The sequence below is a fragment of the Heteronotia binoei genome, chromosome 15 (assembly GCF_032191835.1).
Source record: "Heteronotia binoei isolate CCM8104 ecotype False Entrance Well chromosome 15, APGP_CSIRO_Hbin_v1, whole genome shotgun sequence".
In the NCBI taxonomy this organism is placed as follows: domain Eukaryota; kingdom Metazoa; phylum Chordata; class Lepidosauria; order Squamata; family Gekkonidae; genus Heteronotia; species Heteronotia binoei.
The window spans coordinates 45,292,746-45,315,730 of record NC_083237.1 but is presented as its reverse complement, the minus strand read 5'-3'; the positions used below and the strand labels follow the sequence as shown (position 1 = coordinate 45,315,730).

Here is a 22,985-nt window from a genome sequence, read left to right as displayed (position 1 = left end):
ATCTGCTTGTGCTATTCAGTAAAGTAATCTGCTCATATTTATGGCCAACACTAAACAACCTACCTGCAGATCAACGGCTCATAGTGTTCCTAACCCCCAACAACATGCCTTCCATCCCCACTACAGAACACAATGGGAAATGCCAGACTGTCCTATTAGCAAGAAGTAAAAATTTGGGATTACACTGCATAGCAAGAGCTTTGAAACATTAAAATTTTAGTTCCATTTCTCTTTTTTAACAGAAGAGTGACTTCCCAGGTCTTGGGACACCAAAGAGGAAGACAGCCCACAAAGATGGTGGTTTTCATTTCAAAAATTTTTATTGGGTTCCTGGGTTCCCCAGCAGGGACTGGGTGTGTGTGTGTGTGTTTGTAATGAGTCATCAAGTCATAGCTGATTCACAGTAACCTCACAGAATTTTCAAAGTAAGACACATTCAGAGGTGGTTTGCCATTGCCTGCCTCTGCATCGTGACCCTGGAATTCCTTAGTGGTCTTGCCCTCCAAATACTGACCAGGACTGAACCTGCTTAGCTTCTGAGATCAGGCTAGCCTGGGCCATCCAGGTCAGGGCAGCAGGGATGAGATGCTATTAAATTTTTCTGTAACAGGTTCAGGGAGGAGTCTAGCAGCCAAAGTTTGCAGGTGACACTTCATGATTTCAGATCATGAAAACCCAAGGTGACCAATCAAGAACTGTCCAAAAAAGCATCTCTTCAGACTCAGTGAATGAGAGACAAAATGGCAAATCAGACTAAGTGACAGGAAGTATTTTTTTAAAAGGGCTAAAAACGATGAATATCCACACATCGCATAAAGATGGTGATATGGGGACTGAACCAGCAGTGACTGACGAGAAAGAGATTAGAGAGTTGAGGTGGACAGCAATAGGAGTGAAAACAGCTGGTCAGTTAAGGGTGGCAAATTCCACACCTGGGTTTGTTAGGAATGGAACTGACAGACAAACATCCTCTATCAAAATGTCCTTCTACAAGCAAATATATTGCGCAGCCCTCCTTCCTGATGCCCCCCCAAACACTATCAGAGCCCAGAAAGAGGCAGCCAAAATAATCAGGGGATTGCAGCAGCTGTCCTATAAGAAGTTTTTTTAAAAAAAAGTTTAAGAATAAAACTTTTTAAAGTTTAAGAATAAAATAAAGACAGCTGAGCAGAGAAACACCAGCTAGCCTTGTAATATTACACATGGAGAAAGCATGGAGAGGTTTCCCTCCCTTCACCATAATGCCAGAACCAACTAAATTGACTGGCAGTATAGATTCAGAAGGGTTGAATTTAGGTGGTCAATGTGGGCTGACACAGGCACCCCCCATGTCTGGATTAAAATGGCACATTCAAATGTGCACATCTGGGTCCTGCCTTGCTCCCGCCCTTACCTCGTCCTCTCTGATGCCTGTATGCCGCTTGAAAAAGCAAATCTCTGAAGTGCTTCCTGCTTCCCTGTCACCTTTTCTGGCCGTCTGAATGGCTCAGGAGTGCCAGGGGAGCACCTCCCAAGCGTAGGAGTGGTGTGATCGCTCCTGCGGGGTGCATGCAGCCCATCCTTCTTCCGGTAGCAGGGCACATGCTGTCTGACTACCCCGGGGTACCTCAAACAATGCCAGCTGTCTCCTGAGCCAAAAGGCTGCTGCCGCAAGCTGCCCATCTGTACCTAGCCACGGTTTTAATTCATCTGATTCAAATTTAAAATTTACAGATCTCAGCATCACAAGTTAAAGTGACTGTCAACAGTACAAACTGGATTAAAAAATAAATCCAGTAGATACATGGATATCTGCAACTAATGTGCAAAACAGTCGTTTTCAAGGTGGCATTTTATAAAGAGATTAGAACTATACTGGATGGCTCCAGGATAGAATGGCCCCAAGAAGGCACTCTTAAAGTGAACAGGATCATCATCCACTGCAACAATTGCTGCAGGTATTATTTGCTTTTACTGTATAGTCTTACACTCTGCAAGCCACTTTCTGTATTGTCTGCAGAACACCTTGCCTTAGATAGTTTGCTATTCACATTGTTCTCAAATTCTGTCATTCCAGTCCTACTGCATTGTTCAGAGGTTGTTTTAACACTGTTTCTCTGCACAGTTTTATATCCTGTAATCCAACCTGAGCCTGAGAAAGAAAGGCAGGCCATACACGAAGTAAATAAACTAGCAAGTAAATAAATGGAACCTCCTAGTTTAGAAGGAATCTGACTTTGAATGGAAATGGAGCACTGTTGACTTCATTCCCAACTGGTGGTTTCCTGGAAGTATCTGGCTGTCCACTGTTGGAAACAGGATGCTGTGCCTAGCCATTCTTATCTCTCAAGGCAAAAACAAAAGCCTCTGAACCTTTCCCACCAAGGCCAACAGTGACAAAAAAACAAAAATAGGGACAGGAGAGAAAGATGAAAATAAATGAACAATGAATACAGGATTTGCAAGGAACAACTTTATAAGAGCAAAAAGCCTCCAAATTATAAGATGTTCTCTGCTGCCACACACACACTATCACCAACACAGACGAATATGCACCATTTGTATCCTCGAGAGCTTGGATCATGTCTGGGTCCAGGGCAGTGCTGACCAGCATCTCCACGTAGCTGCGGTACATCTCCTTCATGGCTCGCGTATTTAGAATACGGCCTGTTGGCACACGCTCTAGGTGGGGAAAGGGATATTGAGAGAAGACACAAAAATAACACAACTGCACAGACTCCTCTGACGCCTCTTCCAGTCTCCAGTCTGACTGAACTGAAGAAGAAGAGGATATTGGATTTATATGTCACCCTATACTCTGAATCTCAGAGCGGTCACCATCTCCTTTACCTCCCACCCCACCACAGATACCCTGTGAGGAAGGTGGGGCTGAGAGAGCTCTCACAGAAGCTGCCCTTTAAAAGACTGCTCTGCGAGAGCTATGGTTAACCCAAAGCCATTCCAGCAGCTACAAGTGGAGGAGTGGGGAATCAAACCCGGTTCTCCCAGATAAGTGTCCACTCACTTAACCACTACACCAAACTGAAAACATTTCCCATCTGGCGAGGCACTGGGGTTAAAAGACAGAGCTGCAATTTTGGAGACCACTGGTTCAAATCTCAGCCAAAAGCTTAGTATAATGGCCCAATTCTCCCACCTGCAACCCAGAGGTAAAAACCGCAGGCAGTGTTCCCCTCTAAGCCGAGCTAGCGTAAACTAGCTCTCAGTTTTTTAGCCTCAAGTTCACATATTTTTGTCTTAGCTCAGGAAAAATGGCCCCAGAGCAAACTAATTTAAGCAGTAGCTCATAACTTTAATGCCAGTAGCTCACAAAGTACAATTTTTGCTCACAAGACTCCACAGCTTAGAGGGAGTATTGCCCCCAGTGTATTCTACATTGATACTGGTAAGATTAACATAATAAGATATGGGGAATTGCTTTGAACACTGATCAAGTGTGATCCAAATGCTAAGTACGACTGACATTTTCCCACCCTAGCACTTAAAACATAAGCCCCTCACAAACAAGACAAGCTCCTTCCCTTACCAATACTGCCTTCCGGGCCTCAATCTGGCTCTGTGTTCCTTGTGAAAACCACCTCATCTTGGCAATCTATATCCTGCTCCAGCATTATAACTTCACTTGAATCAATAGCTCCGTTGAAGCTAAGAAAAACACTCCCCTTCAGCTGTTAGCAAGGACTATTTCTTTCAAACTAAATTTTCCAGAACTTTAATTTACTTCATTTATACGCTACTGTTCTCCCTCATGGTGACGCAAAGCTGGTTACAACATTCTTCCCTCTTCCACTTTAACCTCACAGCCCTGTGAGGTACACATCGGGCTGAGAGTGTGGGACTGGCCCAAGGTCATCCAGCAAAGCTTGTATGCATGGCAGAGTGTGGATTTGAACCTGGGTCTCCCAGATCCTAGTCTGACATTCTGACGACTGCAGCACGCTGGCTCTCTGCCTTTCCTGCCTCTGCCCTCCCATCACAGCGCACTGACCTTCATGAAATGCTGCTCCTGATAGATAGGCGTCACTAAGTAATGACATAAAACTTTGCAACAGGAAGGAGGAAATGTGTGGGAATGGGCCAATTTAGTCTGGATCCAATCCCATAATGTTCTGGGTCCCCCATTCATTTCTAGGATGCCTAGTCAAATGCCGAGCTGCTTCACACACCATTCGAGGCCCTGCCTTGCTCCACTCACCTTCCTCACTCTGCAGGTCAGGGCTGGAATCAGAGTCAGAGGAGGACGCCGCCTCCTTCAGCCATTTTTTCCTCTTCTTGGGGGGTGGTTCTGCCTTCACCTTGGCTGGCTTGGGTTTGGGTTTAGACGTCGCGCTGACTGGAGCAGCTTTGGAGGGGACAGGCACAGGGGGGTCAGTTTTCTCCACTTTGGGGGGCTTCTCTGCCTTGGACACTTTTTCCGCCTTGGGGGGCTTTTCAGGCTTCTCAACCTTGGGGGGCTTTTCCAGCTTAGGCCCTTTTTCAGCCTTGGGGGGCTTCTCGGTTTTCTCCACTTTCTCAGTCTTGGGAGGTTTCTCGGCCTTGGTGGGCTTGTCTGGTTTCTCAACCTTCTCCGGGACTTCTGGCTTCTCAAGTTTCTCCACTTTGGGTGTCACAGGAGCCTTAGGGCCAGAGGCCTTAGGCTGGCTCTGTCTCCTGCAACAGGGGAGACATAACTGTTAGACTACCATGCCCCAGGAACTGGCTGTTTGCCCTCCTTTAAAGACAAGAAGGTCTGGTATCAAGTGCGGAGGCAGGCTTAGAGTCTACTAAATGTGGGGAGAGTTTCAATGCCAAGCTAAGGGCAGGCTTGCCATATTTCAGTTTCCCAAATCTAGGCAGCGTGATTTGCATAGGATGCACGGTTTGGTGATTATGCAAATCACTCACACTTAATTGTCAAGCCCTGCCTCCTGCTTGTTTCTGAGTCCGGCTCCTGGCAACCATCACCAAAAGTAGGGGGGAAAGGATCCAAGAAGCATCTTTCTACTCAGACTTCCCACAGAAAAGATTTTTAGGGGGCAACTGCTTGGCTGCCAATGAAGCATGTATGTGATTTGGGAGGCCACTGACATAGGGGAGAGGGAGCCTAGCTAAAAAGGAAAACTCCACAGTCCTCAAAGAGAATCAACTATCACAGAAGAGATTTCTGAAGATTTCTATTGAAACAGGAAAACTACTGCTTGAATGTTTACTATGTAAAATATAATTGTAATTGTATTACAATAAAATATTTTTAAAGAAAAAGAAACGGGAAGACTGCAAGATGCCTGTACTGACACTGGTATAGGATACTTTATGTTCAGGGCCGGCCCGAGGGTGCACGGTGCCCAGGCAGACTTGCCACGTCCCCTCCACAGCACTGCCTCTCCCCTTTGCCGCCCCCTCCCTTCTTGTTTTATTTGCGCTCCAGCCCCTGCCCCTCCTCCCAGCACACTCATAGGAGCAACGCCAGCTTCCCCCTTACCTGCTTTCAGGCGGGAATCTCAGTAAAGTGAGAGCGCACGACGACAAGGCTTTACTTCCCCCCTCCCTTCAGGGATGGGGGAAGTGAAGCCTCATCATCATGCGCTCTCTTAAGAGAACGCTTTACTGAGATTCCCACCTCGAAGTGGGTAAGGGGGAGGCTGGCATTGCTCTTCTGAGCACACCGGGGGGCGGGAATTAGGCATTTGTCTGGGGTACTGGGGGGGGGGAGCCCAATTTGGTGGCCCCCCTCCTGGCACCCTAGGCAATTGCCTAATTTGACTAGTGGGCGAGCTGGTCCTATTTATGTTTGTAATTAATATATTCTCTTGGTAATTGTTAATTCCTACCAGCAAATTTTATATGTAATTTTGCTCAGTACATTATATATATTTTTGGTATTTTTATATTTTATGTGTGAGTGTCTCTCTGTATGTCTGTCTGAACCCTGAAGTCATGGCGACTTCTGCTGACTGACACCTAATGGGGGCCTGAAGGGTATTCAGAGAGGTGGCTGAATAAAGCCAGCCCATCCTCCAGACTACTGGTATTTCAAGTAGGTCTCCCTCCCACTCCTCAATCTCTGCCACCACCTGGTTTCTATTCTTGAGTACCTTGCTAATAAATCAGAGTTTCATTCCACTCTTGAGGCTATAAATGCTCTCTACTAATGCTTAGCAATTACAGACTATAGATTGTTTTGTTAACTCATTCCTACTACTGTCCTTCCAATGTGTTACCAACCGTTTTGTCTGTATCCAGCTGTACTGTAATCAATATTTTATCTGTCTTTACCTGCAGTTATTATTTGATCTTAATAAAATTAATGTTCAAACGGAGAGGGGGGAGGTCTCCCATTCATGTACTTGTCAGCAGTGTTCCCTCTAATCTGATGCAGTGTTCCCTCTAATCTAGCTCACAGTTTTTTAGTTGATGTGAACTAGCTCACAGTTTTTTAGCCTCTGGCTCACACATTTTTGTCTTAGCTCACAAAAAATGGCCCCAGAGCAAACTAATTTATGCAGTAGCTCGCAACTTTAATGCTACTAGCTCACAAAGTAGAATTTCTGCTCACAAGACTCCACAGCTTAGAGATAACACTGCTTGTCAGAGTCAACTCTCCTTAGTTTCTGAGATCTAATGAGACTTGGCTTGCCTAGGCTACCCAGGTCAGGGTAGTACATCGTATTATTCCCCAGTATTCAGGTGGGTTGGTCTGAAGCAGCAGAACAAAGCTTGAGTTCAGTGGCACCTTTAAGACCAACCAAGTTTTATTCTGGGTATATGCTTTCGTGTGCATGCACACTTCTTCAGAACTAAACTCTGTTGGTCTTAAAGGTTCCACTGGACTCAAAGTTTGTTCTGTTATCCAGTATTTTTAATGTAGGAGTTTGAATTCTATGAACAAGTTCCAAACCTGCTAGATAGTCTCTGCCACAAAGCGTGTTTTCTCTTCCACCGGTTCTTTCATTTGAACGGATTGTGTTCAAATGGAAATACTGGCAGCGAAATACTCCATGACAGAGGCTGTCTAGAGAGTGAAGAACTCACTCATGGGGCCACAGACTACATTTTCCTTTGGTCTCAGCCTTTTAAAGGATTTCTATGTTCCGTTTGGCATCTGAGTGACAGCTCAGATCAGCTAGTAGTTACCTGTTTTAATGTGATGGCTTTCATTTCTGCTTCTTCTTCCCAGTATGCCAGGGGTGCAGAGGACCTAGGAAGCTACAAAACTCACACAGTGTGTTGTTGCACTATTCTGACTACTCTTTCTTAAGAAAAAAGTTGCTATGTGGCTTTTGTATTTTGCTAGGGACCCACACAGAATCCCACATACATAATGGATATCTTGATGTATCATTACGGATAACGCACTTGAGACTTTGGTCCCAAGCTCAGTGTATTAACAATGGTGGTCTGTTCTAAATCTGAGCCACCAAATAGGTTAAAGCAGGGGTGGCCAAACTTACTTAACGTAAGAGCTACATAGAATAAATGTCAAATGTCTGAGAACCGCAAGACATGAATGTCAGATGTTTGAGGAAGCGAGGGAGGGGTGGAAAGAAAGCAACTTTAAATGCATTCTCCAAGCTGCTGACTGTCTTGGCTTAGAGAAGTGATTTAAGGAGACAGATACCTTATCCAAGCCACCTGACAGTGGGGACTTCGAGAGCCATACAATATGTACAAAAGAGCCACATGTGGCTCCGGAGCCACAGTTTGGCCATGCCTGTGCTAAAGGAACATGCCCATAACCTGGGCACAACAGAGACAAATGGACCACATTACAAACTTGCTAAGGGATGCCTGAATGAAGACGTTGAGGGAACAAGATTAAATACTGTTCATTTGGGAGGAGAAGGCATTTGGGAGGAGACGGTCTCCACTTGTTCATTTGGGAGGAGACGGTCTCCACTTGTCCCTGGATGGAACCAGGCTGCGGGCGCTTAAAATCAAAAAGGTGGCAGAGCAGTTTTTAAACTAAATCTTGGGGGAAAGCCAACAGGAGATGAAATGCCTCTGGTTCGGGAGGACTTGTCTCAAAGAGATGAAGGGTTCGCTGCTCTTTTTCTACCGGGTAACGGATCAGAGTTGTCCACTGTGATGGTGATAAGCAGTATGGACTGTCTGCCAGAGTCTCAAGGCGGCAGGAGGAAGGTGGCGGGCCTAGCTTGCCTGGGAAATTATAGATGTTTGTATGCAAATGCTAGAAGTGTTCGAAGTAAAATTGGTGAAATGGAATGCTTAGTGTTGGGAGAAAACATAGATATTGTGGGAATTTCAGAAACTTGGTGGAATTAGGAGAATCAGTGGGACATGGTGATTCCTGGATATAAGTTATATCGGAAGGATAGGGAGGGAAGGGTTGGAGGTGGGGTGGCTCTGTATGTCAGAGAGGATATACGGTCCAGTAAGACTGAGGTCAGAGAATTAGATTCCCTTTTAGAAATGCTTTGGGTTGAAATAGAGGGCCCAAAAGGAAATTTAACTATGGGAGTTTGTTATCGCCCACCAAATCAAAAGAAAGAGGATTATAATATGATGGAAGGCTTAAAGATAGTGGCTAAATGTAAAAACTGTGTCGTAATAGGTGATTTTAACTACCCACAGATTGATTGGGTCAATATGTGTTCTGGTCGAGAGAAAGAGATTAAGTTTCTTGATGCTCTCAATGACTGTGCTATGGAGCAGATGGTCTCAGAACCTACCAGGGGTGGGGCGATCCTGGATTTGGTCCTAAGTAATGCCCAAGACTTGGTGAGAGATGTAAAAGTGATTGCGCCGCTTGGGAGCAGTGACCATAATGTTATTGATTTCACCGTTTGTATAAATAGGGAGTTGCCCAAAAAGACCGCCACAACCATGTTTAACTTTAAAAGGGGTAAATTCGCTGAGATGAGGAGGCATGTCAGGAGGAAACTGAAAGGAAAGGTAAATACGGTCAAAACCCTTGGGGAAGCTTGGAGACTATTTAAAACTATAACCCTAGAAGCTCAGATAAAATACATACCACAAGTTAGGAAAGGCACAAACAGGCATAAGAAAAGGCCTGCATGGTTAACAAACAAAGTAATGGAAGCTGTAAAAGGTAAGAAGGACTCCTTTAAGCGGTGGAAAACCAGTCCAAGTGAGATTAGTAAAAGGGAACACAGGCTGTGGCAAATCAAATGCAAGACTGTGATCAGGCAGGCAAAAAGGGACTATGAGGAGCATATTGCAAAAAGCATAAAGACCAACCAAAAAAATTTCTTCAAATATATTAGAAGTAGGAAACCAGCCAGGGAGGCAGTGGGGCCCTTGGATGACCATGGGGTAAAAGGATTACTGAAGGAGGATAGGGAAATGGCTGAGAAGCTGAATGCATTTTTTGCCTCCGTCTTCACTGTGGAAGATGAGAACTTTTTGCCCGCCCCGGAACCACTAATTTTGGAAGGGGTGTTGAAAGACCTGAGTCAGATTGAGGTGACAAAAGAGGAGGTCCTACAACTGATACACAAATTAAAAACTAATAAGTCACCGGGTCCGGATGGCATACATCCGAGAGTTCTGAAAGAACTCGAAGTTGAACTTGTGGATCTTCTGACAAAAATCTGTAATCTTTCATTGAAATCTGCCTCCGTTCCTGAAGGTAGCAAATGTCACCCCCATCTTTAAAAAGGGTTCCAGAGGAGATCCGGGAAATTACAGGCCAGTCAGTCTGACTTCAATACCGGGAAAGTTGGTAGAAAGCATTATCAAGGACAGAATGAGTAGGCACATTGATGAACATGGGTTATTGAGGAAGACTCAGCATGGGTTCTGTAAGGGAAGATCTTGCCTCACTAACCTGTTACATTTCTTTGAGGGGGCAAACAAACATGTGGACAAAGGACACCCAATAGATGTTGTTTACCTTGACTTCCAGAAAGCTTTTGATAAAGTTCCTCATCAAAGGCTCCTTAGAAAGCTTGAGAGTCATGGAGTAAAAGGACAGGTGCTCTTGTGGATCAAAAACTGGCTGAGTAATAGGAAGCAGAGAGTGAGTGTAAATGGGCAGTCTTCGCAGTGGAGGACGGTAAGCAGTGGGGTGCCGCAGGGCTCGGTACTGGGTCCCACGCTCTTTAACTTGTTCATAAATGATTTAGAGTTGGGAGTGAGCAGTGAAGTGGCAAAGTTTGCGGATGACACTAAATTGTTCAGGGTAGTGAGAACCAGAGAGGATTGTGAGGAACTCCAAAGGGACCTGTTGAGGCTGGGTGAGTGGGAGTCAACGTGGCAGATGCAGTTCAGTGTGGCCAAGTGCAAAGTAATGCACATTGGGGCCAAAAATCCCAGCTACAAATACAAGTGTGAACTGGCAGAGACTGACCAAGAGAAAGATCTTGGGGTCGTGGTAGATAACTCACTGAAAATGTCAAGACAGTGTGCGTTTGCAATAAAAAAGGCCAACGCCATGCTGGGAATTATTAGGAAGGGAATTGAAAACAAATCAGCCAGTATCATAATGCCCATGTATAAATCAATGGTGCGGTCTCATTTGGAGTACTGTGCAGTTCTGGTTGCTGCACCTCAAACAGGATATTATAGCATTGGAGAAAGCCCAGAAAAGGGCAACTAGAATGATTAAAGGGCTGGAACACTTTCCCTATGAAGAAAGGTTGAAACGCTTGGGACTATTTAGCTTGGAGAAACGTCGACTGCGGGGTGACATGACAGAGGTTTACAAGATAATGCATGGGATGGAGAAAGTAGAGAAAGAGGTACTTTTCTCCCTTTCTCACAATATAAGAACTCGTGGGCATTAGATGAAATTGCTGAGCAGACAGGTTAGAATGGATAAAAGGAAGTACTTCTTCACCCAAAGGGTGATTAACATGTGGAATTCACTGCCACAGGAGGTGGTGGCAGCCACAAGCATGGCCACCTTCAAGAGGGGTTTAGATAAAAATATGGAGCAAAGGTCCATCAGTGGCTATTAGCCACAGTGTGTGTGTGTGTATATATATATATAAAAGAATTTGGCCACTGTGTGACACAGAGAGTTGGACTGGATGGGCCATTGGCCTGATCCAACATGGCTTCTCTTATGTTCTTAAGGCACGCTTAGACAGATGACCCTCTAAGTCACAGTACCAGCTGAAGTCAAGACTTAGGGTGGACAGATAAAGCCCAAAGAAGGAAAAGACCAAGTTTGTTAAGTTCCCTTGCACAACCAAGACCCTTGGAAGATTTGTGAGATGGGGAAAGGGAAACTGCTAAAAGTCTAGGCAGGCAGAACACAAAAGAGTCTTATACCCTTTAAGTGGGGAGGGGGAGAGACAGATAGTCAAAATACCAACTCATGTATGAAGCAAAACAATAGCTAGAAGAAAAAGGAACCAGACAGTGGAAAAAGGGAGGTTGGACGATATTAAAAGAGATTTCTTTCAGAGAAGCTGAGTAACCAAGAAGTGGTTCTGTTTTAGAGCTTTCTGAACTGAATTTTTTTGGCCATGCAGGTCCCATGATGCTCAACACAGCCTCTACTGGTGGTCAAAGAGGAACCCCTTCCTTCACCAGAAGGAAAAAATGGCTGGATCTGACCCGTTAGTCCTCCCCTGTCTTCCTTCCCATTACCTGACAGCCTGCAGGGGCCGGTGCCAAGGCTTCTTGGAGCAGACACGGACATAATCCTTCTTGTTGATGTTCTCCAAGAACTTGACATAGAGCCGCTGGTACCGGTTCTTGGCATCGCCAAAGTAGCCCAAATACTGAGGGGTAAAAGAAAGATACGAAGGGACTGAACATCAGAAGTGTGGTGCAGGAGAAATCCCTTCTTCCAAGAGGACAAGCAGCGAAAAAAAATCCATTCCTTTCTATAAAGATATTTATTGGACCAAGACCTACAGTTACAAAGAGCAAACTGTGTTCCCAAGAGGCCAAGGGGAGGGTGAAGCATACATTATCTCACACATCCCTCCCATAAAAAGCCAATCCCTCTACATCTGGCTTGACCTCACAACATAACCACAGCCAGGGGTCGTTTTGTAGAAAAATAGGTGGTGGAGCTCATGAGCATAACTCATTAGCATATGCTGCCCCACCACCAGCCAAAAGCAACCTGATGCAAGAAAGGAAAGCCCCAGGTGAGCGAGGCCTGCTTGGGCTGGCTAGAGATCCAGCCAGCCCAAGCAGGCCTCGCTCACCTGGGGCTCTCCTTGGCCGCTGCCCCCCCCCCACAGTCAAAAGGCCAACAAGCCACCCTCTGCCCAAAATCACATAAGAAGTGGAGAAAGGGTGGTATGGGCTTCTCCAGAGATTAATGAGGGCTGTTGGGGGTGTGGAAAGCTCCTGGTGGCTGGGCTGCCCGCCCTCCTAATCCAGGGATCGTTATGCAGCTGCACCTACTATTCAATGGACAAGGTAGGTGGGGAGGAGGAAGGGGGGCTGTCAGAAAAGATCAAGAGCTGCGCTCCTGTGAGCTCCTGCTGAATTCAAGACCTGACCATGGCACAAATGCTGGAGGGAAAGCAGCAGGAAGAAACATGGAAGGTAAAAACCCGAGTTTGAATCCAATCCCACCCCACATAGTCAAACAAGCCCCTGAGGCCTCCCACATCCATGGCCTGAGCTTTTCTGCCTGTGTTGATGGATCAAACCCATTTTCATGACTAGCAGAAGTGTAGCATGTGGGTATCAAGTCAACTGGAATGGGTCGGATAGCAGGAACACTTACGTTGCTGGTCGCACAAAATTGACGCTGCCCATCCTTGATTTCGGGGGTGAACTTCTGAAGCAACGCTTTCTGTACCCGCCAGATGGGGGGTGGCTCCCGCCCAGTCTGAAGAGCAAGCTGCAGGAAGACAAACAGTGGTGCTGGTCAGTGATGTCGTCGATACAGCCCCACTATCTACGAGCCCACTTGTGACACTGTAAGAAGCTTGTAGCAAAATAGAACTACATATACAAATGAAACTGTGGAAATCCTAAGCAAAGTTATACCCTTCTAAGCCTTCAGTGGACTTAGGGTAGTGTAACTCTGTTTAGGATTGCACCGAAAAAGACCCAAAACATATTCTACTCCCCAATGCTTGTTTGTCCTTGTGAAATGATTACGCTGGACTTCCCCCAGCTACCTAAGGAACAGAGTCTGCAGAAGCAAAGGGCCAGTTTCCCAATGAGAATTTTTACTTATGAGAATTAATTCACAATCAGTCTAGCAGCATCAGGGACTACTCCAATGTTGCTAGACTGATCATGAATGCTGATCATGAAAGGGAGGAGGACAGAGACATGCCAGTGCTCGGCCCCCCTCCAATTTGCGGCCCATCCCAAGGGTGACAGGTAGTAGGGCCAGGTGTAACCCGCCTCCGTCATTGGTGTTATGCAACGCCAGGTCCATTAATAATAAGACCTCAATTCTTCGAGAGTTTATGCTCGAACAGAATATGGACCTGGCTTGCGTGACTGAGACCTGGATTCGGGAGGGCGATACAGTGGCCCTCTCGCAAACAGCTCCCCCAGGTTACTCAGTCTTCCACCAATCGCGGACTAGCGGGCGGGCGGGGGGGAGGAGTGGCATTATTTGCACGGGAGGCTTACTCCTTCAGGGCGCTCCCGGCCCCAAAGATTGAGGGCATTGAATGTGCCGGTCTGGCGTGGGGGGATGGAGAGGGGTTGGCGATTTGGCTGGTGTACCGTACGCCTAACGCACCAGCCAACGCCTTACCGTCCCTACTCGAGGCGGCGACAGGCTGGGCGCTGGAGCACCCAAGGTTGATAATCCTGGGCAACTTCAACGTCCATGCTGATGACCCGTCCTCCAGTCAGGCGGCGGACCTACTGTCTTCCATGGCGACACTGGGACTCTCTCAACTTGTTGTAACCCCCACCCACCAGGCCGGACACATGTTAGACCTGATCTTTGTGGCTGGGATTGTAGTGAGCGATATAACCGCAGAGGTAGTGCCATGGTCGGATCACTTCGCCCTCAAGGCCCGTGTAGATATGCCTCCCCAAACCTGTTTAGGCGAAGAGCCGATTATGGCTCATCCGCGGAGCCAAATGGACCCGGAACGGTTCCAGATGGCTCTGCGGGACCCCTGGCCCTCTGGCGACTCCCTCGATGGCCTGATTGAGACCTGGAATAGCCGGCTCTCTAAGGCCATCGAGGAGATCGCACCTCGGCGCCCTCTGCGACCTCGGACTAAGCTGGCTCCGTGGTATAACCCGGAATTACGCCAGCTGAAACAAGGCCTTAGACGGCTAGAGAGGCAATGGCAGCGTACTCGCGACGAAGCGTCTAGAACATCTTATAGGAAGTTTATGAAGTCCTATGAGATGGCAATCAAGGCCGCAAAGAAAACATACTTTGTGGCTAAGATTGCATCTGCAAATTCGCGCCCAGCCCAATTATTTAGAATAATTCGGAACCTCACCACATTGCCTCAGGGCAATTCAAAAGCTAAGGAATTGGAGATTGGCTGTGAGGCTTTTGCGAAATTTTTTGCCGATAAGGTCCAATCGCTCCGCCATGACTGCCCTGCCAATTTGGAGGCAGTAAGCGAACTCGAAGCCCAATGCGTGTCTTCTGATTTAACCCTGGATTGCTTCAACCCGCTCAGCTTGGAGGAAGTCGACAGAATTCTTGGCACTGCACGATCTACAACTTGTGATCTGGACCCATGCCCCTCCTGGCTAATTAAGGCCTGCCAGGAGGAACTAAGATATCCTATACGGGATATTATAAATCGATCCCTTTCAGAGGGTGTTTTCCCAACACCCCTGAAAGAGGCATTGGTCCGCCCTCTCCTGAAAAAAACGTCATCAGATCCGGCCGAATTGGCTCACTACCGACCTGTCTCAAATTTGCCCTTTCTGGGCAAAATTATTGAGAGGGCTGTGGTGTTGCAGTTACAGGATTTTCTGGAGGACGCTTCCATCTTAGACCCATGCCAGTCCGGCTTCCGCCCGGGCCATGGGACGGAAACAGTCCTGGTCGCCCTCATGGATGACCTCCGACGACAACTGGATCGAGGCGGCTCGGCAGTATTGCTGTTGCTAGATCTATCGGCTGCGTTCGATACGGTCGACCATCGGCTGCTGACCCGCCGCCTCGCCGACGCAGGAATTCGGGGGCTAGCCTTACAGTGGCTCTCCTCCTTTCTTGAAGGTCGGGGACAAAGGGTGGCAATTGGGGGGGAGCTGTCTCAGAGGCACCCACTTCACTGTGGCGTGCCTCAGGGAGCAGTCCTCTCCCCGATGTTGTTTAACATCTTTATGCGCCCCCTTGCCCAGATTGCACGGAGGTATGGGCTGGGCTGTCATCAATATGCAGATGACACCCAGCTCTATCTATTGATGGACGGCCGGGCTGGTGATGTCCCTACAAATCTGGACTGGGCATTACAAGCCGTGGCTGACTGGCTCAGGCTGAGTGGGCTGAAGTTGAATCCGGCGAAGACTGAGGTCCTTTGCGTGGGCCGCGGCGGACCAGGAGGGGAGATTACCCTACCGGCTTTCGACGGTGCACCACTGATACCAGTGCACAAAGTCAAGAGCCTGGGAGTGCTACTGGAATCCTCTCTATCAATGGAGGCCCAGATAGCTGCCACTGCTAGATCCGCCTTCTTTCATCTCAAGAGGGCGAGGCAGTTGGCTCCCTTCTTGGAGCGCAGCGACCTAGCAACTGTGATCCACGCAACGGTCATTTCGAGACTAGACTACTGCAATGCTCTCTACATGGGGCTGCCCTTATATCGAACATGGAAACTTCAGGTAGTCCAGAACGCGGCGGCCAGGCTGCTTGAGGGACTACCACGGTGGGAACATGTGCGGCCTGGGCTGCGGGATCTGCATTGGCTGCCGGTTGTGTACCGTGTTCGCTATAAAGTGCTGGTTATCACCTTTAAAGCCCTATATGGCCGGGGACCTGCCTACCTAAGGGACCGCCTCTCCCCATATGTTCCCCAGAGAGCACTGAGATCTAGCTCTCAGAACCTTCTAACAATCCCTGGGCCAAGAGAAGCTAGGTTGAAGGCTACTAGGGAGCAGGCCTTCTCGGTAATGGCCCCTCGTTGGTGGAACCACCTTCCAGAGATGGTGCGAGCCCTGCGGGACCTGAATCAGTTCCGCAGGGCTTGCAAAACATTTCTTTTCCAGCTCGCTTTTGAGACAGAACCTGATTAACCTGACGTGTGGCCACCCAGCCATCTTGTGGATATTATGACTTACAGTATTTTAGCACCTAATTTATATATTTTATCTATTTTAAAAATTTATTATGTAATTGATTATATTTAAAACTGTCTACATTGTTTTACTTGAATCATAGAATTCCATGTCTGTGAGCCGCCCTGAGCCCGCCTTTGGCAGGGGAGGGCGGGATATAAAAATAAAGTTGTTGTTGTTATTATTATTATTATTATTATTTTCATTAGTATAAATTCTTACAGAGAAACCAGCCCCCTTCTACTGTATACTCTGTTCCGCAAATGGCACTGTTTTGATCTGCTAAGGAGGAATACCTTTCACAAGTAAGGCAGAAGCAGAAATTGTTCTTTAAAAAGGTATCTTGCCGGGCTCTAGTTCAGTGACAACCACATGATACAGTTCCTTAAGGCAGGGGTCCCCAACCCCTGGGCCGTGGACTGGTCTCGGTCCATGGCCTGTTAGCAACTGGGCCATGAGTTGTATAATTACACTTTACAAGTGTAATTTAAATTTTTTTATGATTGTTAGCCACCCAGAGTCCACTTGTGGAGTGGGAGACATATAAATCCAAAGTAAATAAAATAAAAAATAATTAATTCATTATATATTACAATATAGTCATAAGAAGAAAATGACAATATTGGATTTATATCCTGCCCTCCACTCCGAATTTCAGAGCAGCTCACAATCTTCTTTAAGACCAACAAAAGTTTATTCAAGGTATGAGTGTTCGTGTGTTCTGAGGAAGTGTGCTAGGCACAAAAGCTCATTTATTTGGTGTATAATGTCTCACACACATTTTCTAAAATCTGCTGCAAAACAGAACTGTTAATTTGCTCTCAAGCTCAGGTGACTGTTTATAAAATTCTGGGAAATTCTAACAGTCGTTTTATCCAAAATTCATTTTTTTCCCCAAGGTGTAATAATTTGGGGTTTGGCGAAATTAAGCATTTCAATATCAAACCAGAAAGAAACGACAAATCTGGGACCAGCAAATTACCAGGAAGTATCTAAGAATGCAGACCCACTAAAGCCAGGCAGATATGAAACTGATGTTTCGTTACTCAGATGTAAGGATGGCAAATTATTTTAAGTTAAAAAAAACAACAGTTCTGCACGGCACAAAATCTTACCCAAGATTCAAACACTAAAATATACAACACACCTTTGACAACGCCTTTCAAAACGTTATGCTTAAAATACATCCCTGTTTAACCACAGCCTTCAAATGACACATCCAGGACAACCCACAGGTCTCCTTACACACCCTGAGGGCCTGAACATCTTCGACTCGTATGACAAACTCATCGCGCTCTCGGAAGATTCCTTCTCCGCCACTCTCTGCCTCCTCTTCGTCTGTCTCCCCACAAATGGCAGCCGTCTCCTGCTTCTTGGCGAGGTGAAGGGGCCGCGTGTCCTCCGGATCCTCAGGCTCAGGGGATGCCTGAGCTGGTGGCTCTTCGGGGGCTGGGGGGGCCTCCTTGGGTGAGGGAGCTGGGGAGATAGGTGGCGGGGGCAGCTCTGGTTGCGTCTCTGTCTCCACTGATGGAGCTGGGCTGGGAGGCTTCTCCTCCACTGGTGGCACATCTGGGATGGGAAAGAAGTGGGAAGAAGGGAGAGTATAAATGAGTTAGCAGTCAGAGGTCAGGGATCTGGAAAATGTGGGGAGGAAAATTTTTTGGGGAAAATGAGCGGACAGAACATGCAAACAGCCCTACTGAATCACACCAATGGTCTATGTAATCCAGCCACCTGTTTTGCAGTGGCCAACTAGGATGGCCCCAGAAGGTCTACAAGCAGGACATGGCAACCAAATGCTTCATGGGATGAGTAGCAAACTCCAGAGAGCAAGGAGAGAATTTTTTTGTCATATGCTGGGGAGGTGACATGGACCTCTAGACCCCAGAAGGGGACGCATAAGTGAAGCTGCAACCATGGCTGCAACCAAAGTGTTTGCCTTTCAAGATGCTCACTCCCCTGCTGAGAGAAGAAAGCTTTAGTTTCTTTCTGTTTTTTTAAAAAAGGCTTTATAATCTGGAGTCTCTGTGTGCCATGAACGATGGAAAACACTTGCATGAAAGAGGTCTGGTCCTAACTGTGAGTGACTGAGACAGTGAGAGAGGGAGAGAGGGAGGGAGAGAGGGAGGGAGAGAGGGAGGGAGGGAGGGAGAGAGGGAGGGAGAGAGGGAGGGAGAGAGGAAGGGAGAGAGGGAGGGAGAGAGGAAGGAAGGAAGGAAGGAAGGAAGGAAGGAAGGAAGGAAGGAAGGAAGGAAGGAAGGAAGGAAGGAAGGAAGGAAGGAAGGAAGGAAGGAAGGAAGGAAGGAAGGAAGGAAGGAAGGAAGATTTTATATGCAGTTGCTAAGCGAAAGTAGAAGAAACAAACAAAGTACCAGTGTTATCCCAAAACCACATCCACGAAATATTGCCTTAATAAAAGGCTTTACATAGATTTTGTTTACAGTCAAAAAGCAAGTTGTTTAACAAGTTATATAGGAAAGAAAACATCTGGATGAAGAGTCCACTCAGTGCTTTGGTGGGGATCGAGGTTCCTTGGCACTCACCATTGGGCTCCCCCTCCTTGCGGTCCGTGGGGTCATAGAGTGCTGAGATAGCGGAGGAGATGCTCTTTTGGAGGTCCTGGTTCTTGCTGACTGAGTCCTCCTCATCAGAGGAGAACGAGGGCAGAGTCTCCAGGTTACGTTTTAGCTCCTCATCCAGCCGCTTGCAGGGGCTGGTGCAGCTCATGACAAGCCCAGCAGGATCCCCTTCAGGCCCATCCAAGCCCCCCGGCAGCATTGGAGGAGCCATGCTGAAGGGAGGCGGAGGCTGGGAAGACGATGATGAAGATGTAGCTGATGGGGGACGTGGTGTCTTGGAGGGACTGCCCGAAGACGAGGCCACTGCAGCCGCTGCCCCGGGGGGCCCCACCATGACTGACGAGGAAGATGAAGGCAACGTCTGACGCTTGCCTGACTTGAGGAAGTCCAAGAAGGATGCCATGAACCCCGACTTCATCTCAGGCTGCTTCTCTTCCACTTCCTTGATCTTCTGCTTGATCTTCTCCCGGGTCTGGCTGCTGTCCAAACTGCTCTCTTGAGTGGGCTGATGAGATGGAGTGGGAACCTCCAACCGAGATCCCTCCAGACCTTTGGGAACGGGCAACTTGATCTGAAGGAAAGAGAATGGAGAGGAATGGGAGAGATGGGAGGGAGGATCTGAGAGGGGCTTCCTGACCTAGTTCCCTAAAATCTGCCTTCCAGTTTTTACCTTCAGGAACCTCCTTTTTAGAGCTTCACCACACATCACGCTTCCAGAACCACTGTTGTCAACAACAGCAAACACCAGCAGCCCTGCTGGATCAGACCAGTGGTCTATCTAGTTCAGCAGCCTGTCTCACACAATGGTCAACTGGTAAAAATGGAGGTCCAGCAACACGGCACAGAGGCAAAGGCCTTCCCCTGATGTTACTTCTTGACACTGGTATTTAGAGGTTTACTGCCTCTGGACTTAGAGGTTCCCTTTAGTCACCCTGGTTAGTTAGCCCTGATAGACCTGCCTCCTATGAATCTGTCTAATCTTTTTGAGCTCTCGGTGCCTGCGGGCATCACAACACCTTAGACCAGGGGTGTTGAACTCATTTGTTATGAAGGCTGGATCTGACATTAATGGGTCTTCATGGGGCCGGGCAAAATGCCAGGTATAAACTTTATAAAGGATGTAGACAAACACAATTAAAGATATATATATTTTTACTTAAAATACAAACATGCTTAAAACTTTTGCAACATTTTTTTTAAAATTGAAAGGTGTGGGAATAGTGGGATTTGGCAATGCAATTCTAAAAATAAAACATCAAGAAAAAGCACAAGGATCACAGCAAAAACTAAAAATACAAAATGCTCTGAGCCTAGGAAAACATAAAATGGCTGGACATTGCAAGCTTTTCCGCACCCCCACCCCTGGGTCTACTCAAAGTGGCAATGGCTCTCCATTGTAATATCCCCCTTTAGCTGTGGGTTCGCAGGTTAGAGTACTCACTAGGCACTAGTTCTCAGGTCTACTCAGTAGAGACAAGCTGGCTCAAAGTAGCAACTTTATTTGCAAGGAGACAAATCCAGCAAGCTTCAGCTGGCATAGAAATGCTGCAAAGTGAAACTACTTGAACTCCACTCTACTGAAATACATTGCAGCACAAAGTTGCACGGAAAACATGGACTGGATTTTCCATTAAGGTCTCTGGGCCCACATAGACTACTCTGGGAATGGAATGCCAGCCCCCAGAGTGAAATGACAGTCCCTGGAAGTAGCTAAAGCATTCTGACATTGGAATGAAGGCCCACAGAGTGAAATGAGTCCAGTGGCACCTTCAGAACCAATAAATTTTAATTCTGGTTATAAGTTGTTGTGTCTGAAGGCCCTTGCCTTAGAAAGCTGAAAGCTGAAACCCAGAATAAAACACTGTTGGTCTTAAAGATACCACTGTACTCAAACTTTGTTCTGTTCTTCAGACCAACATGGCTACCCACCTGAATTTATCTTCACAGTCATATGTTGAAGGTTTTTAGGAATTCTGACTCAAAAGGCATGTTCCTAGTCTAACTCTGCTTTCATTTTCACACGCACGTAGACTCAACTCCATTGATTATTATGAGGATTAGAAATCTCCCCTTTTGAAAACCAGACATTCTCAGGTATAAATCTATCAAGTATAAAGATTCTGTGCTTATGTAGGAAAGGCAGCACAGAAAAGGTCAATCATGATCTTCTCTTCATTCACTGCTCTCAAACCATCATCTTTGATTTATATCACACTCACTCCCCAAAGATCATACCAGACAGTGGCTCAGTGGCAGAGCATCTGCTTGGTAAGCAGAAGGTCCCAGGTTCAATCCCCAGCATCTCCAACTAAAAAGGGTCCAAGCAAGTAGGCATGAAAAACCTCAGCTTGAGACCCTGGAGAGCCGCTGCCAGTCTGAGTAGACAATACTGACTTTGCTGGACCGAGGGTATGATTCAGTATAAGGCAACTTCATATGTCCATGAATCCTGCTTCTCAGGCTTGCATATCACCTATACCTAAAAAACCCAAACTCTGCCAAGAAAACCAATGCTAACAGCGTATTTGAAAAGCTTTAAAGACTGCGAGTCTTAGGAGCTACATTTAACTGTGCACTTCTCAAGTACTGTTTAGCTCTTTTAAAAAACAACAGCTGCCTAGTTAGAGAATTTGTGGTCAAAATGTTGTACTTGGATAAGAACACTTCCTTTCTGCATTGAAGCAGAGAAAATTCTGCAGAAAGGACATACAAGTTTTATGCCCTAAGCAAGCTTGCAAATTTCTTCTGCATACCTCCAAATTTGCATGCTGACTTTTCTTTTTAAAGAGCATTTTGTTGGCTCTTTCCAGGAGTGTTAATAATATAGTGGCAAGATTAGACAAATTCTTGGTAGCTACATCTATCAATAGCCATGGTAGCCAGGTAGAACCTCCCTGTTCAGAGGCAGCCTACCTCTGAAAACCAGGTAGTCAAGGGGAAATGTTCATATTCACCACCTTGAAGATGCTGACTGGGTGGAAAGACAGCATTAGAATGTTTTAAATAGCCCTGACGTGGATAGCCTGATCTCATCAGACCTTGAAAGCTAAGCAGGGTCAACTCGGCAAGTACTTGGATGGGAGACCTCCTTGAAATACCAGCAGTCAGGAGGACGGGGCAGGCTTCATTGAGCCACCTCTCTGAATATCCTTCAGGCCCCCAGTAGGGGCCAGTCACCAGAGGTTGCCATGGCTTCCAGGTGCACACACACGCATGCACATAAAAAATAGGAAAAAAAGTTTTAAAATAAAAGATAAATAGAGGAAAGTTTTGGCCTTGTGTTCTGATTGTAGATCTTACAGGGGTCATGGTTGGCCTCTGTGGGCCAATGGATGCTGAACTAGGTGGACCACAGGTCTGATCCTGTGACACTCTTCTTATCCACTGAAAGTCCTGTATGTGAATGCTGGATCTGTTCAAATGCCATGTACACATTTTTCAACCTTATCTCTATGACAATTTTCCTTGCAAAAATCCAAACATCCACGGAATAATTTTGTCCCAGTTTTAACCAGAATTTCCCCAACTGTGAGAGGTGCTTTGAGTTCAAATGACTGTAAGGAGCCAGACTTAGGACAATGCCTGGTGATCTGGGCACTTCAAGTGGCAGATGCCAAGGGGGATGAGGTAGCATTGCTCTCTCAGACCCTGCTAACTCTCAGGGGCTTAGCGGCAGTCCCAAACAGTGTTGGAAATAAAGATGTGGAGACCCAGAAACAAAAGGAAGGAGGGTAATATTCCCATAAAGCCTTTTGGGGGGGAGATTTTGGGGGTCCTGGAAAAAACTTCTTATGAAATATTTTCTTGTGGAATGAGTGAAATGCTTTTAGACCAAGTTTTTACTCACACAAAACGTATAGGATGATTTTTTTTTTTATGTAAGGCAAAGTAAAGCATCAAAGAATGATAGTTCTAATGTATACCATAGACATATACAACATATTTCAATATCTTTCTTTGTTAAGCACAAATAATGTTGTGACAATTAACATGCTGACCCTGATCTCGTCAAATATTGGAAGCTAAGCAGGGTCAGCCCTTGGATGGGAGACCACAAAGGAATTTCTGGGCCACCTGCGACGCAGAGGAAGGGAATGGCAAACTACCTCTAAATGTCTCTTGCCTATGGCTTCAGCATAAGGCAGCTGCAACTTGATGGCAACCCCACACACTATTATGGGTTAAATCCTTCCTAGATTTCCACAGGCTTTGGGCAATTTGCATGGATTTCCACATCCCATGGTAGCAGAAACAACA

At 46.6% G+C, this 22,985-nt stretch overlaps 1 protein-coding gene across 1 annotated transcript in view; it reads right to left on the bottom strand.

Annotated features, from left to right (window-relative positions):
* Positions 1-22,985, bottom strand: part of PRR12 (proline rich 12) — a 55,125-nt gene that overhangs the window by 11,864 nt on the left and 20,276 nt on the right. Inside the window, exons 5-10 of the mRNA XM_060255559.1 lie at positions 18,693-19,299; positions 17,399-17,718; positions 12,656-12,772; positions 11,557-11,690; positions 4,196-4,650; positions 2,536-2,661 (exon numbers count right to left, since the gene is read on the bottom strand). Coding sequence (XP_060111542.1) covers positions 2,536-2,661; positions 4,196-4,650; positions 11,557-11,690; positions 12,656-12,772; positions 17,399-17,718; positions 18,693-19,299 — 1,759 coding nt within the window. The remainder of the gene's footprint in view (positions 1-2,535; positions 2,662-4,195; positions 4,651-11,556; positions 11,691-12,655; positions 12,773-17,398; positions 17,719-18,692; positions 19,300-22,985) is intronic.